Raw genomic sequence first — 15,145 nt, 5'->3', positions numbered from 1 at the left:
TTTGCAGTCAAAAACTCCTGGGTCTTTTTCTCCTGAACTATTGTTAAGCCAGGTCTTCCCTAACTTGTTCCTGGACAGCTGATGTTTGAAACCTGAGTTCAGGTCTCCATATTTTCCCCCATGCAATTCCACTGGGTTAGTTTGGGCCCATAGCTCCAGCCTGTGGAGAACACTGCATTGTCTGAAAATGTGCTCAGACCTCACCCACGTCCTCAGCCAAGACAGGGCTATGAATGCAAAGAGGAGGGTATCCAGGACAAGTCTCTGAGGAATGCCCCAGAAACACCGCTTCCCACCCTACCCCCACCCCCCACACACACCTGCTGATGTAGAATCCCAGTCAGCAAACGTTTCCTGGCTTCATGTGGCCAGTGCAGGGCAGTGAGGCAACTTTGTTATTTGGAGAAGTCAGAGGGGCTTAGGGACTTTAATTATTCAGGGAGGAGCCGGGGTCCTAAAGTGGCTCCCAAGGAAGGAAAGAAGGGAAAGCCAGAGGGGGAAAGGAGAAGAGTAATATGTGGATCCCACCGCTTAGCATCTCTTCACCCCTTCTCCCCCTCCTGGCACCTCAATACCAGGGCACTGTGCCAGCCCCTCCTCCTGCCCCCATTCCCAGTGCTCCCACCATTTCCTAACTAGACTCCTGGCTCCATGCTCAGCTTCATTCTGGTCATTGGGTTTTCTTGCCCTCTTTGGGGCAGGAGTCCCTGGTCTATGTGTAGCTTGCTGTCCACTGGGTGCCACATGTTGGCATGGGCCCATTTGGCACAAGTCTGCATCTACACAGGGTGCATGTTGCTGTCAGAATGTATGTGCATGAAGGTGTTGGGTTTCTGCAGATTTTTACATCAAAGACTGAGTTACTCATCCCAATTGCCCACACTGTGCTCCTCTGGCTGTGAGTCTTGGAGGGCTCCCTTTTGCACCACAGGAGTCTCGATTTCTCAACTTCTTGCCAGGCCAGAGCCAGCCTTGCTTTATTAGCTCTCTCCATGATTTGGGATAGGGTGGGGGTGCCTGATCCCCTGTGTATGGGAAGTGGCTTTAACACATACCACTCCCGAGCCCCTAAAATTTCTGTTTGACACCTCCTGCTAAGCTGTACTGCTAGCTTTCAGCACCCCACGAACAAGCTTCCTGCCATCTTCCCCTCTCTGCCTGACCACTTTGTCAAATAAATAACTCTTGGCAAGGAAGAAGGGGCAGTAAGCTGTTCCCTCGAAACCCCACTCTGGGTTCTCAGGAGATGGGGACTCTAGAGCCATAGGGAGATGTCCCATTGTGCTGACTTTAAATGAGTAATAAACCAATCAGCCTGGATGCTTTGGAGGACAAGGACTTGAGGGGTTCTCATAAAGGGCCTTCTGGGGCAGCCAGGTTGGCAAGACCTAAGCCCTCCACTGGGAGTGGGACAACCTGCTGAGGAAGGTGGAATCCAGCCCTGCTAACTGCATCTCTCCTCCCTCGGCCTGAATTGCTTTGCTCTTCCTAGAGGCTGCTAACCCCACTGTTTTCTCCCTTTAACTCCTTCTAAATTCCAAGATGAGACAAATGGCTGTGTTCAATGACAATATTGGGAATAGCTCCCGATACCAAGAGAGAGCCCAAGGGTAGGTTCCAGGCAGTCAGGGGTATAGGGAGGAGGCAAGAACGGAAGAAGGCCATATGGGAGTGTCTGAGTCCCTCTGAGGTGCAGAGAGAGTCCCAGAATATAAAGGTCCCTGGCTCTCTCGTGGAAGCTTCTTCCAGAGCAGTCCCGTAAACATGTGTTACATGTCTGTCATGTGTAAAACACACGGCCTTGTGAGGGGGATAGAAAAGGCCTGAGTCCAGGAGCTCGCCATCTAATGAGGAAATGGACATCCCAGCCCTGAGTGCTATAATAAAGGCACACTTAATGTTTTGAGATAAGAGAATGTCATTCTAAGTGGGGAGGGCTAGGAAGGATGTAGGAAAGTGGCATAGAGTTGGGCTTTGAAGGAAGAGTAGGAATTAAACTGGCAAAACTTGGGAAGAAAGTCCTGCCTGGCAAAAGGAAGAGTCTAAGCAAAGTTTTGGGGCTACGAATGGTGGGGTGTTGGGGTTGGCAGCCGGTAGAAGGATATATCTGGAGGGTAGGGTGCCTAAAGTAATTAAATAGAAGGCTCCATTGTGGAGTTTAGACCTCACCCTGCAGGCCCATGGTTTTCAAAAGATTTTTTGAGCCACAGAACCATTTCCTCAAAAGCTTATGTGTGAAACAACGCATGAGACAAAAGCAGAGAGCTCTGGTTTAAAGGAAAGAGGGAAGGCTGGAGCCTCCTCCAGCCCCACTCTGACCCAGGAACACCTTGTGATAAACACATAACCATGGGCACTCTTCAAAGAAAGTCAGCGAGATCAGGCTGTCTGTGATACTCTGCAATTGGTTCTGAAATTTAGCAATATGTTTTTTAACATTTTTCCCTAAGAGAACATATGGATAAACCCTATTTCTTTTGGAGCACTGCATTGTATTCTGTCGTAGGAATGCACTAAGAAGGGCTTATTCCAATCTTCTGTTGATGAAATTTTATGACAACATGACTTTTTCCTATAATTGACTAGAGAATGTGAAATTGAAAAAAAAGATATAAAAAGAAAACCACTGTTTATAGGTGACGGGGAGCCAGCGAAGGACTTTAAGTAGGACACTGATGGGATGGGACTTGTGTGTGGGAAAAGTCACCCTGTCCTCCACGTAGGAGATAGATAGATAGGTAGAAGTGGAGCAAAGTCGGCAGGCATGGAGCCCATGGAGAGAGCATAAGGAGAGTCCTGAGCATTAGGGTGAAGAAGGCAGAGGGATATTGGCTGGGGGAGCAGCCATTGCACTAATGGATCCCCTACCCTCTTCTCACAGAGCTGCCTGCCCCAGGTACCAGAAAGGAAAGGTCCAGGTTGGGGAATGGGTCTGCCCACCACTGAGAGTGAGTGTGTGACCCACAACCAGGGCCCCTGGGTAGCAAGAGAGCCCTGTGGGTAGCCAGTGCAACCATCCCCTGCTTGGGGGTCACCCAGGACCCTCCTCTTCTGGAAGGACAGCAGCATGAGACCACCCAGAGGCTGGGGGGAAGAGTACCCCATCCCATCCTCTGCCTCCCTGGGACTCATTGTTTACAGAATGGTCTTTTGAACCCACATCATTTGGCTAGATAATTGGTTTTGAATTGCTGTGGGGAGGGGGCTGGCTAGGGAGGAGTGGGAAGAACAGAGCTGGGGAGGAGCAGGAGCAGGTGCAATGGGACAGCTGTGAGTGAAAGGTATGAAAACAAGCACCATGTCTTCCTTTGTGGTTAGCTGGGTAAACAACCTGAGTGCTGGGGGGTGGGGGGAGTGGCTAGAGAGGGGAGGGAGGGAGACTTCCGGAGACACAGCAGGCACGCCCCCTTCACTTGGAACAGGTTCCCTCCCTCAGCCCTGTGCCTGGGTCTCCCTGTGTGCCCTTCCTTCCTGCTGCCTCTCTCTGGCTTTCTGAAGCTCCCCTTGCTGTGGGCTGAGAGCCAGAAGGGGTTTTATTAGTCACGGCAAGTAGCAGGGAACAATTTATCCATTGCTCTCCCCAGTAGTGTCAGGGGGACGTCCAGGCAGGGCTGTGCAGTGGAGGTAGACAAAGGTGGGTTCCAACAAACCTGAAATTTGCCAGCTCTGCACTCTTAGGCTCTGTAAGACAGGAATAATATTACATGCCTTGAGCTTGTTTTAGAGATTAAATGAGGCCCAAAAAGCACCTGGCAGGATGACTGGTGTCCTCAGTAAATAGGAGGCTATTACCACAACTGCAGCCGTAATGAACACAGTCAGGAATAGGGGGCACATCAAGAGGAAACCAGCAGGTCCCATTAGTCTCCCTACCCAGTAGGATCCAGGCTTCAGTGCCCACTGGACTGTTCTCTTCAGAATAGTAACAGATGGCTCCTCATCCCACCCAGATCCTTTCCCAAAATTAAGCCCTGATTCCACCTCGGCCTGCAGCCTCCCATACCTGAGGACATATAGACACACAAAATAAGAGGTGCACAGCACTTCTGAGTTTACAAAGTACATCCACACCATGCATATATCTCCTTTCATCTTTCACTGCCTTGGGAGGAATTAGTCCATTTTACCTATAAGAAGGAGTCCCAGAGTGGTGTAAACACACTTGGCTGCTAACCGAAAGGCTGGAGGTTCGCATCCATTCAGAGATGCCTTGGAAGAAAGGCCTAGTGAAAAATCAGCCATGGAAACCCCAGTGGAGCACAGTTCTACTCTGACACGCATGGGCTCGCCATGAGTCAAAGTTGAGTCAACGGCAACTGGTTTGGTTTACTGATGAGAAAACTAAAGTTGGACAAAGCAAAGTGATTTGTCCAAAGATACACAAAGGAAAATTGGGATTTGGTCAGTGGCACAAATGGGGAGCGAAGGGACAAAAGCAGTTATCCTGGAGGAGTAGGAGAGATACGAAAATGCAATAAGGGAGTCAGGGTTCCTCTCGGAGAGGAAAGACCAGGTCCTCATTTTCCTGCCCTACTGTCTCCCTTGTCCTTGCAGTACAAGGAATTCAGCAACTACAGTGACAGCACGGTGTCCCCGAAGGAAAACTACTTCTGCTCTACAGCTGAGGGGCCCCTACTGGCTTCCTTCAAGGCCACATTCATGCCTGTGGCTTATGGCCTCATCTTCCTCCTGGGCATGATGGGCAACATCCTGGTGCTGGTGATCCTGGAGCGTCACCGGCAGACACGCAGCTCCACGGAGACCTTCCTGTTCCACTTGGCAGTGGCTGACCTCCTGCTAGTCTTCATCCTGCCCTTTGCTGTGGCCGAGGGCTCTGTGGGCTGGGTCCTGGGCACCTTCCTCTGCAAAACTGTGATAGCTCTGCACAAGGTCAACTTCTATTGCAGCAGCCTGCTCCTAGCCTGCATTGCTGTGGACCGCTACCTGGCCATCGTCCATGCTGTCCACGCCTACCGCCACCGCCGTCTCCTCTCCATCCACATCACCTGTGCCACCATCTGGCTGGCGGGCTTCCTCTTTGCCTTGCCAGAGCTTCTCTTTGCCAAAGTCAGCCAACAGCATCACAACAACTCCCTGCCACGCTGCATCTTCTCCCAAGAGAACCAAGCAGAAAGCAACGCCTGGTTCATCTCCCGCTTCCTCTACCATGTCGGTGGGTTCCTGCTGCCCATGCTGGTGATGGGTTGGTGCTACGTGGGGGTGGTGCACAGGCTGTGCCAGGCCCAACGGCGCCCTCAGAGGCAGAAGGCGGTCAGGGTGGCCATTCTGGTGACAAGTGTCTTCTTTCTCTGCTGGTCTCCCTACCACATCATCATCTTCCTGGACACCCTGGTGAGGCTGAAGGCCGTGGGCAGTAGGTGTGAACTAAATGGCTATCTCTCTGTGGCCATCACGATGAGTGAGTTCCTGGGCCTGGCCCACTGCTGCCTCAACCCTGTGCTCTACACTTTCGCCGGTGTGAAGTTCCGCAGTGATCTGTCTCGGCTTCTCACCAAGCTGGGCTGTGCCGGCTCCTCCTCCCTTTGCCAGCTCTTCCCAAGTTGGCGCAAGAGCAGTCTCTCTGAGTCAGAGAATGCCACTTCCCTCACCACCTTCTAAGTCCCAGCATCCCCTTTTTTTTCTGCTTTCCTTGCATGGATGCAGTGACTCTGGAACCCCTTTCAACAGGAGTTGGGTTCCTCAGAGCTCACCTTGGCCAGCATCTTCATATAGGGGAACTGGATGAGTCAACCCCTCTTTCTAGGACATCCCTGCCAGTGCTTCTCTCAGCCCCATGGCTAGGCTGGAGCCCAGGGAGGGGAAAGTAGCCCAAAGGCAAAGCAAATTCTACCTGTGCGCATCTGCATCACTCTGGGCTGAAAGGCCACCACACACCTTCTCTCATCCTAACCATCCAGAGCTCAGGAAACAACTTTTACTTCTACTGTTGCCAATAGGGAAAGTCAAGCCCCTTCCAGAATGGACTCCATCATTTTATGGGCCTCTGACCTCCACAGCTACCCACCTCTCCTCATATCCCACCAGCTGAATGAAGCCAAGAGAAGCTGAGCACCAGGGGATAGATGGAGGTTGGGGCCGAGGTAAGGCAAGCTGACAAGGGAGTGTGGTCTTGACACATCTCAGTCCCTGATGAACACAGACATTCTGCTAGGCCCCTAGCCCTGCAGCCATTTGACTAAGCAGGAAGCTCAGACTGGAAGCTCTGTTAGGGTAGCGGCCCCTGGCTCTGACCACACCAGTGCTGGGCCGGACTCTCAGGGGGCCCGGCAAGTCTGCAGGCTGAGGCAGACTCCAGGTGTTCTCAGCGGCACAGCTGGTGTCCTGGCAAAGAACCAAGGCTGAGCCAGCAAAGGAGAGGCCCAATATGGGAAAGAAATCCCCATTCCCCAGCCCTAAAGAGAGACAAGTATAAAGGGAACTCAGCTGTTTCTTCTGCCCGGAATGGAGGTGGAGATGGGGCAGAGAACTCTCAGAGTAGGCCGGATCCAGAATGCTGGTGGGTTCTGGGCAGACTCATCGTCCTTCCCAACCCCTCCCCATAAGCTAGAGGGGCAGAGGGAACTCCTAGAGCAGTAGAGGGGTCTCAGACTACAGGAGAGGGAGTGCTCGGCCAAGAGGCAGAATAGGGATGTAGACCCCTGAGGTGAAAGGAGTCAAAAGAGCCAGGGGCTGGGGGGTGGGGAGGCCTCTGGGAGTCACCTCATCGCCCCGTCTGCAGGCCAAGCCCAGAGCTCAGTCCCTCTGGGTCTCGCCTTAGGCAGGGCAGTGTGAGTGAAGACCTGGGCTGGGAAGTCCCCAGGCCCCCAAGGAAGCCCTGCCCTGAGAGGATACTACTCAGATGGAACCAGAGGAAGCTGCTCCGCGCTGTCAGGCAGTTCTGGGCAATCCCTCCCTCCTCCTCAGCCTCGGATCTGGGGTGGCGAGGGCAGTCAGGGCCAGATCTGGGCTGCCCAGTCCCAGTCAAGCCAATAAGTCAAGCTCCCTGGGAGGCACCCACTAGGGAAATCAGAGCTGGGGACCTTGGGGCTATGCCTTCGTCGCAGACCACTGGGAAGCCCTGGGGTCCCCTTTTCTTCCCAGCATCCAATAGCAAGCTGGGCTGGAGGAGTTAGCCACATAAGCAAAAAGGCAAGAGGCTGGATTTTGAATTTTCTCTTTTTAATAAAAAGGCACCTATAAAACAGGTCAATACAGTACAGGCAGCACAGAGACCCCCGGAACAAGCCTAAAAATTGTTTCAAAATAAAAACCAAGAAGATGTCTTCACATATTGTATTTATATATTTATATTTATATATATATTTATATAATGGTACAAAATGGCTGGGGGTATGGCCGTGAATGGAGGAAGGGAGTAGGCTGGCCTGTGGAGTTCACCTTGGAAAGCTAGTCTGGTGGTGGAGGTGGTAGAGAGCGGGGTGGGGAGGGCTTGGGCCCTTGTGGTCTGACCCCTCTCCTCAGGGCAGGAAACACAAGTGTCAGACAGTTTGAGGAGTCTCAGGTCAGGGGTGGGAGGGGCCTCATGGGCACAGGGCCCAGGTTGAGGCAGGGCGGGCAAAATGCCTGGCAGGATGGAGGGCAGGTGGCCCCCAAATACAGAGGGCCTGGCCCTGGCCCTGGCCCCTGGGAGGTGCTGGGGAAGGCAGGAACCTGCAGCCAGCCCAGAAGAGCGCAACCTGGCTGACGGTGGACTGAGGACAGCACCATACGTGGGAGAAGTGGGGCAAATTCCCTTTGTGTTACAGCTGCCAATGCGAGCCAGGGCCCTGCATGTCAAAAAGACTGGGGATGGAGGCCATGGCAGAAGACACCCTGTCTAGAAAGGGCCTGTGGCCCAGGAGGCGGGGCGCTAAAGGCCTTAGCCAGGGAACTGCCCCACCGCCTTCTCGCAAGGCAGGAAAGGAAGTGAGAAAAGAAGTCTTTTTCTCCTGGGGCCAAGGGGGCAAAACACCCAGTTGTGTATGGCTTCAGCTCTGACCAGAGGTGGCAGGGAATTCTTCTGGGAAGAACAGGGGGCTGAGGGGGAGGCAGTGGCTGAGCCTGGGTGGGCAGGCAGACCTAGTATGCACCCTGAGCCCTGGGCATAGGGACCTTGCCAGGCAGAGAGAGGCAGTGGGAAGCTCCCCTGCCCCCCTCCTCCAACACTTCCCTGATTCCTTTCTCAGGGGTGGAGGCTGGGGGGAAGGCAGACTGACTCAGTCAAACCCTCTTCCTTCCTCCTTTTGTGAGAAGTAGGTGGCAGCCTCTGGCAGAGCCAGGGCCCTGGAGATTACCTGGCCGAGGGCTACTGCAGCAGGCACAGGACCATCTTGGCCACCACAGGCTCAGTGGCACCATGCCACCCACCTCCACGGCTCCACTCAAGGGGGCCACACAGCCACCTCCTCTTCCTCCCTTCCTTCATCCCAGACTGGGGACAAAAGGCTTCATCTTACTGGCTAAAATTTAGCAGCAGCAGGGGACACCCAGATGCCCACAGCTGGAAAGCCAGGGCTCCATGTCACCGCGTGGAGCACACACCAGTGCCGGCGCACACGTGTACTCCCTGAATCATCACTCAGCAGCAGACAGGCTGCTGCCCTGGGGTCTCAGCCCTGCTGGGCTCGCCAGGTGAAAGCCTAGATGGTCTGATTTCAATTTAGGTGTGAGGCATCGATGTCATTTTACCACTTGGGTAGGGGACACGAATGGTATCCTTTATTAACCCAGAGACACTGCAAACAGTGGGGTGGGCGTGTAAGACAGCATGTCCCTGGGTCCAGGGGAATGGAAGGGGCCACAGTCTGAAGACGGGGAGCGGGGTTGGGGGGAGGGTTTCTTTTATCCTTCTTTGACTTCTATCAAAACACAGAAATACAGCACACACACAAACCGGCACAAAAGCGCAGCGCTCTATTTACAGCTCCGGCTGGCACCTGCCCACCTGGCCAGCCGCTTGCAGGGAGGGGTAGGAGAGGGGGTCAGCCACATCAGCAGGGAGAGGAAATGAGGCAGGAAAAGACAGAAGGAAAAGCAGGTGGGGACAGAGAAGCAAGAGGAGGAGGGAAGCGGAGCTCTAGAGACAAGAGAGGAGGAGGAAGAGACGGAGGCGGCTCTGAAAGCCTAGCTGAGGGAGGGCGGGTGCAGAGAGACGAAAGGGGAATAGAGGCTCCATAGGAACTGGACTGAGTGGGAAAGGGGGCAGTCCTGGTGGCCGAAATGGAACACAACCCCAATCCAAAATCTGCCCTCCCCTCCCCCACCCCACTCTACCACTTCCCCCTAAGCTGCCGGCACGTCTGGTTTCCACAAATGCCACTCCCAACACAAGCCCCCTCCCACCCCCTCCACCCCACCCCTCGACCCAGGCCATCCCAACACTGGAGGGGAAGAAATTTTGTTAAGGTTCTCGTATTTGCAATATTGCCCCCAGCTGCAGCCTCCCGCAGGGACTGCTAGAAGGGCAGATTGGCCATGCTACCCGGCGCGGGGAGGTAGCCCATCTGGCTGTCCAGAGACACACTGCGCTGCCGCAAGGGGTGGGACACCATGAGGTTCTGCTGGGGCGGGGGGCCCATGAGGGAGCCCTGTGGGGAGAGCATGTGAGGGGGTTGGCTGTAGACCTCGCCCCCCACACTGCGCTGCTTCATCAGCATGAAATTCTGCTGGGTCATGAGGCTTTGTGGTGGGGACATGACCCCCTGGTGCAGGCCATGGGGCACCATGCCCTGCTGTGGGGGCACACCTGTCCTGCCCAGCAAGGACATCTGTCCGGGGTGGCACATGGACATGCTGAGGCCCCGCTGGACGCCCTGCTGGCCTGGGAGGTTGGGGGGCCGTGAGGGAGTCTGCTCCGCCATCATGTTCTGCAGGTTCATGAGATGCAGATTGGGGGGCTGGGCCTTGGGGGGCTGATTCTCGCTCTTGGGGAAGTACTGGAGGGTGCTGCTTGGTTTCTCGGAGGGAATGATCCTCGACAAGTCGAACTCAGGGATCCCCGTCGGGGTGGGCCGGATCACCTCGCTCAGCTCAGGGTCGTTCAGCACTGACGCCACCCCGGGGAGCACGCCTGGTGGATACGCATCACCCATTCGCCCAGCCATGCCTTTGCCCATCAGGTGCTGCTGGGGGGGCATGGGGCCTGGCGGCTGGCTAGGCAGGTCCTCGGGGGGCAGGGGCATGCCTGAGGGGTAGTGCTGCTGCAGGCCAGGCCCCCCGCCCCCACCCCCACTGGGGGCCATGGCACCATGAGGCTGCTGCAGCCGAGGGGGGAAGGGCATCATCTGGGAGGAGCTGGGCACAGAGCCACAAGGGGCATTCAGGGAGTCTGGGCCCCCCGAAGCCATTAACATTGAGTTTTGGGGGGGGCCTCCTGTCCCCTGTGCATTGGGATGCAGTGGAATGTTGGAGCCCAGAGGGGTAGGGGAGGGCAACATGGTGGGTGGGGGCTCATGGGACAGGGGCTGCTGGCCTGGCAGGTTCATGCCCATGGGACTCTGGGCAGCAGCTGAGTTCAGGTGTATCTGGTTGGGCTGGTTGTTGCTGATTCCTGTGGGGAAAGAGGAAAAGAGGGTCAGGAACAGCGCATGCCCAACTTGGGCAGGGTGCAGAACTCAGCCCTTCCCCACCCCAGCCAGGTGGGTGCCAGGGGTGAGAGCTTTCACCACATTGGCCTTTCCTGGCTGCCAGGGAAGAGACTTGAGGCATTTCAACTAGAAGCCAGAATCTAGTTTCTGACCCCATTTTGCCCTGGGCACTCAAGTGCTCTGGGCTTGGCTGCATGAAATGCTTGTGGCAAGTGGGAGCAATGTCACAGATGTCAGACCCGCACTCCCGGGGCCCTCAGAAAGTGCACAAAAGCCAGCATGACCACAAGGGGCAACTATTGACCACACCCGGCTTCTCCCACTCCCAGTGCCCACATCAGCTGGTCTCCCTGGGGCCCCCTTCCTGGCCTCGCACCTGGCCCGGAGCCCTGCGGTGGTGGTGGCGGGGGCAGCAGGGGCCGGTCAGGCAGCAGCTCGTCGTCTGAGGTGGCGATGGTCTTGATGGCATTGTGGTAGAGCGGGGTAGAGCTGGGCATGGCATACTTGGACATCTGGGACATCATCAGTGACAGGGGGTTCTGGGAAGGCGTGGGGTCTGGGGAGGAAGTGAATGGTAGGCTGGGGTTCATGAGGCCACTGGGAGGGTTGGCAGGAGGCGCGGAGGAGCTGCTCCGGGGGCCGCTAGGCGGGAGAGCACCTACAGAAGCGGGGAGACAGAAAGAGAGCAGGGGTGACTGGGGAGGGGAAGATGAATTTGGCTGCTCACAGTGGGAGGTTCAGGAAGAGGTCAGCTCCTCACATCTCCAGCTGACCCCACCAAGCACACTCTATTCAGATGTCCCACTGAACAGCAGGCCACCCATTATCACTACAGCCCACCCATCTTCAAGTAATCCCTGCAGCCTCCGGGCCCTGGGCAGTGAGGAGATTCTCAGTTTTGTTCCCTTCGGTTTTTTGGGGGTTTACCTTGTTCTCCCTGAGAACAACCACACACAACTGCCAACAGCTGCCCCTCAGGCAGAGTCAGCCATTGCTGGCCCCCGGCACAAATGCCTTAACTCATCCTCCAGCCCCAGCAGGAACATACCCACCTCAGAGGCTCCCAATACCAGAGTCCAATGCCCGCTTGGCTGGCCCTATTGACTCACCCTGTTCCATGTTGCCCAGGGTGGTGGAAGAGTTCATGTTGAGAGGCGGCTGCTTGTTCTGGGAGACGCCAGGGCTGGGCATGGCTGTCTTGGGCGAGGCAACCCAGCCTGGAGAAGGCACCGCCATGGAGGGAGACTTGAGCCTGCTGGGTGAGCCAGTGGGCGAACGGACGCTGAGGGAGGAGCTGAGGACCTGGGGCGACTTGAGAGGTCCCGGTGGGTTGGCAGAAGGCAAGGGCACCATCTGTGAGGGAGTCTGGGGTGACTTGAGGTTGGCAGAGGGTGAGGTGACCAGAGGTGAGTGCACCTGGCTAAGGGTGGGTGACTTCAGATGCCCCATGCCTGGCGAGCCCATCTGATTAATACTGATGGTGAGGTCAGAAGGCCGCCTGCCCAGCCCTCGGTTGGGGGCTGAGTGCATGGACCCAGGAGGATTAGATGCAGGGGCCAGAGGCATGTGGCTGAGCCGGGCAGTACCCACGTTGCCTATGGACATTGAACTCTGGTCAGGGCTGAACATGTCTTGGGTATTGCCCATGTCCTGGGGCATGGCTTGGTAGGGTCCCTGGCTCCCAGAGAATCCCTGCTGGCCCTGGTTGGGAAATTGTGAAGGCATAAGCATCTTCTGGGGGCCTCCCATCATGCCACTGCCGTTCTGGGCCCGGACCCGGGCCATCTCCTCGGGACTAAGGCCCTGGGGCCCCATCATATCCCCGGGACCCCGCATCTTCTGTGACATTAGCATCTGCTGCTGCGGGGTCATCTGCACATTCAGGTTCATGTTCATGTTCATGTTCACATTCATGTTCATGTTGAGGTTGCCTGGCCCCATAGGAGGGTCCACTTCCCTCAGCCCAGACTGCCCCATGGGGGGACTCAGGAGGCCCCGGCCTCCACCAAACTCCATGCCCATGGGCGCGCCCGCAAGGCCCTCGCCACCAGCCATCTGCCCAGGGAACATGGCTGGATCCATCTGCCGGTGTGCTTGCATCATCCGCTCCATCTCCATGCCTTGCCCCATGCCACTGCTGGCCATGCCCAGGGGGCGCTGCATGCCCATCGACCGCTTCTCCAGCAGCTGGTGCCTCAGCAGCTCCTCACGAACTCGTGGTGTCATGAATCGCTCCGCCTCACCCTGCCCGCCGGGGTAGGGAACGGTGCTCTGGGCAAAATTGCCTGGGCCCCCCATGGGGGGCAGGTCTTCAGTCCAGCCCATGCCCGGCCTCACAGGTCTCTGCATGGCATTCATGGGTACCTCCATGGGCATACTCTGCATGCTCCCAAACCCAGGAACCCGCTGCATCTGGTTGCCTGGGAAACGGGGGCCGGGGAAGGGAGGTCCACCCCGGAGCTGCATGGGATCTTGGACATCTATAGGCCCCCGCAGTTGTGCGCCCATTCCAGGCGGCCACTGATCCCCAGGCTTGCTGTGGTAGGGAGGGGGTGGCCCCCTCACCATCATGCCTCCCATGCCCATCATGTCCTGCAGAGGGCGGCCCCCGTGCAGCCCAATCTGCTCCTCCTTCCGCCGCTTCTCTTCGTAGTACTCCTCCTGCAGCTTGCGCCAGGCCACCTGCTCTGGTGTCAGGCTGTCCTGGCCCAGCCTCTGCATCATCATGTTCATTTGTTGCCCCATGTCTCCACCCGGGGAGTGCCCAGGCACTTCATGCTCCAGCGGGGGGCCCCCCAAGTTCTGGGTCTGCGAAATCATGGACTGCAGGGGTTCCTCATACTTCTTCAGCCCGCTGGAAGGGGCCGTGGGTGGCTGCTGGGGGGTAGGTGGAGCTTGTGCTGGTGTCCCGCCCTCGCCTGCACCTCCTGGGGGTCCCTTGAGGAAGGGCTCAGCCTCCCCACTGCGAAGCAACAGCCGTTCAATGTCTCGCAGGGTCTGGAGAGAACGTTCTCGATGTTCCAGCTGCTCCTTGGACAGGCCCTCAGAGCCCGCCAGGTTTCGCTGCCCTGTTGCTGTAGGGGCAGCCTCCCCCAGCAGGGCAGGGCCAGAGGCACTGCTGGGTTCTCCTCCCGGAGGCACGGAGTTGTTGGCAGTGGCAGCCGTGGGGGTGTTAGGGTGAGTGCCTCCAGTCCCACCGCCGGTGCTGGCAGCTCCCACCGAGTTGGGTGTCAGGTCCTGAGTGGTGTCCTCAGAGGGTCCCTCCTGGGGCAAAGCTGGGGGAGCACTGCCAGGGGGTGGTGGTGGTGGCGGTGGCAATGGAGGTGGCTGGGACTGTGGGGTGCCTGCTGATGGCGTGCTCAGGGGTAGCGGTTCTGGGGTGGGCGGCACCTTAGGGGCCTGTGGAAGGACAAAGGCAGAGCATGAGACAGGAAGGGGATGCACCAGCCAATCCCGTTGTTCACGGAGGCTCTGTGCTAGGCCTGCTAGGGCACCAGACCAGGCAGCTCACTCACCTGGTCGAGCTTGGCCCGGGGCACATTCTGCTGGTGGTAGGCGAGGATGGAGTCTGCCCGACCCTGGAGCACTGCCTCTGCGGCCCTGCACCAGAGGGTTGGGGCAGACAGCTCAGAGAGGTGGGCAGGAGGGAGCCCTGCCTCACCCAGCCCTGCCCCCTGCATGAGCTGCCTCAGGGCCCCAGGGGAGGGGTTGTGCTCACTCCTAGACCCCCGGAGGACCCTAAAGGCTGGGGAGACAGAGCAGACTTGGCCTCCCTTGAGGCACTTACGTGTTGGCCAGGTGGGTGGTGAAGACATATACGAACTGTGAAGGCGGCTTTCCAGGGACGCCCCCGCCCCCGCTCCCGGGGGCATCAGGCCGCAGGCCTGGTGGGGGGCCATGAGGGGGGCCTGGTGCGCTGCTCTCACTGAGGGGCAGTTGGGGGGCTTGGCTGGGACCCAGCTGTGGGGCCGCCATGGCTGGGTCTGCTACATTACAATCTGCATGAGGAGAGAGGAGAGAGCAAGGCAGTAAGCAGCCAGATTCAGAAAGAACCAGCTCGGAGCCCTCGCCCCATCCCACCCAAGGGGCGCCCAGGGACCGAGGCTCACTGTTCATTAGCTCATCTTTTCAGGGTCACGTGTGGCCACATCTCGTGTTTTTACCAGTCTAATTTTCACACGTATTGGCCCTAGACTAGTCTTTTTTTTTTTTTTTTAATTCTCTAAATTTTATTTATTTTGTTGTTGTTGTTGAAAATATACACAGCAAAACATACCAACTCAGCAGTTTCTACAGGTACAATTTAGTGACATTGATTACGTTCTTTGAGTTTTGCAACCATTCTCACCCTCCTTTTCTGAGTTGTTCCTCCCCCATTAACATAAACTCACTGCCCCCTAAGGTTCCTATCTAATCTTTCCAGTTGCTGTCATCAATTTGATCCCATATAAAACAGTTCTACCTATGAGCAGCTGATATTTGACAAAGGCCCAAAGTCCATTAATTGGGGAAAACACAGTCTCTTTAACAAATGGTGCTGGCATAACTGGATATCCATC

The 15,145-nt window shown here is 56.6% G+C and overlaps 2 protein-coding genes across 2 annotated transcripts in view; one reads left to right on the top strand and one right to left on the bottom strand.

Annotated features, from left to right (window-relative positions):
* The window catches only part of CXCR5 (C-X-C motif chemokine receptor 5), a 12,218-nt gene extending 4,948 nt beyond the window's left edge, over positions 1-7,270 (top strand). The window contains exon 2 of the mRNA XM_004385651.2: positions 4,555-7,270. Within this exon, the coding sequence (XP_004385708.1) occupies positions 4,555-5,619 (1,065 nt within the window). The 3' untranslated portion in view covers positions 5,620-7,270. The remainder of the gene's footprint in view (positions 1-4,554) is intronic.
* Positions 7,271-9,455: 2,185 nt separating this feature from the next.
* Positions 9,456-15,145, bottom strand: part of BCL9L (BCL9 like) — a 16,562-nt gene continuing 10,872 nt past the window's right edge. Inside the window, exons 4-8 of the mRNA XM_004385649.2 lie at positions 14,374-14,584; positions 14,102-14,186; positions 11,696-13,985; positions 10,963-11,244; positions 9,456-10,549 (exon numbers count right to left, since the gene is read on the bottom strand). Coding sequence (XP_004385706.1) covers positions 9,456-10,549; positions 10,963-11,244; positions 11,696-13,985; positions 14,102-14,186; positions 14,374-14,584 — 3,962 coding nt within the window. The remainder of the gene's footprint in view (positions 10,550-10,962; positions 11,245-11,695; positions 13,986-14,101; positions 14,187-14,373; positions 14,585-15,145) is intronic.

This window comes from Trichechus manatus, unplaced genomic scaffold (assembly GCF_000243295.1).
Source record: "Trichechus manatus latirostris isolate Lorelei unplaced genomic scaffold, TriManLat1.0 scaffold00143, whole genome shotgun sequence".
Classification (NCBI taxonomy): domain Eukaryota; kingdom Metazoa; phylum Chordata; class Mammalia; order Sirenia; family Trichechidae; genus Trichechus; species Trichechus manatus.
The sequence above is the reverse complement of the archived record's forward strand: the minus strand, read 5'-3'. Positions and strand labels throughout refer to the sequence as shown.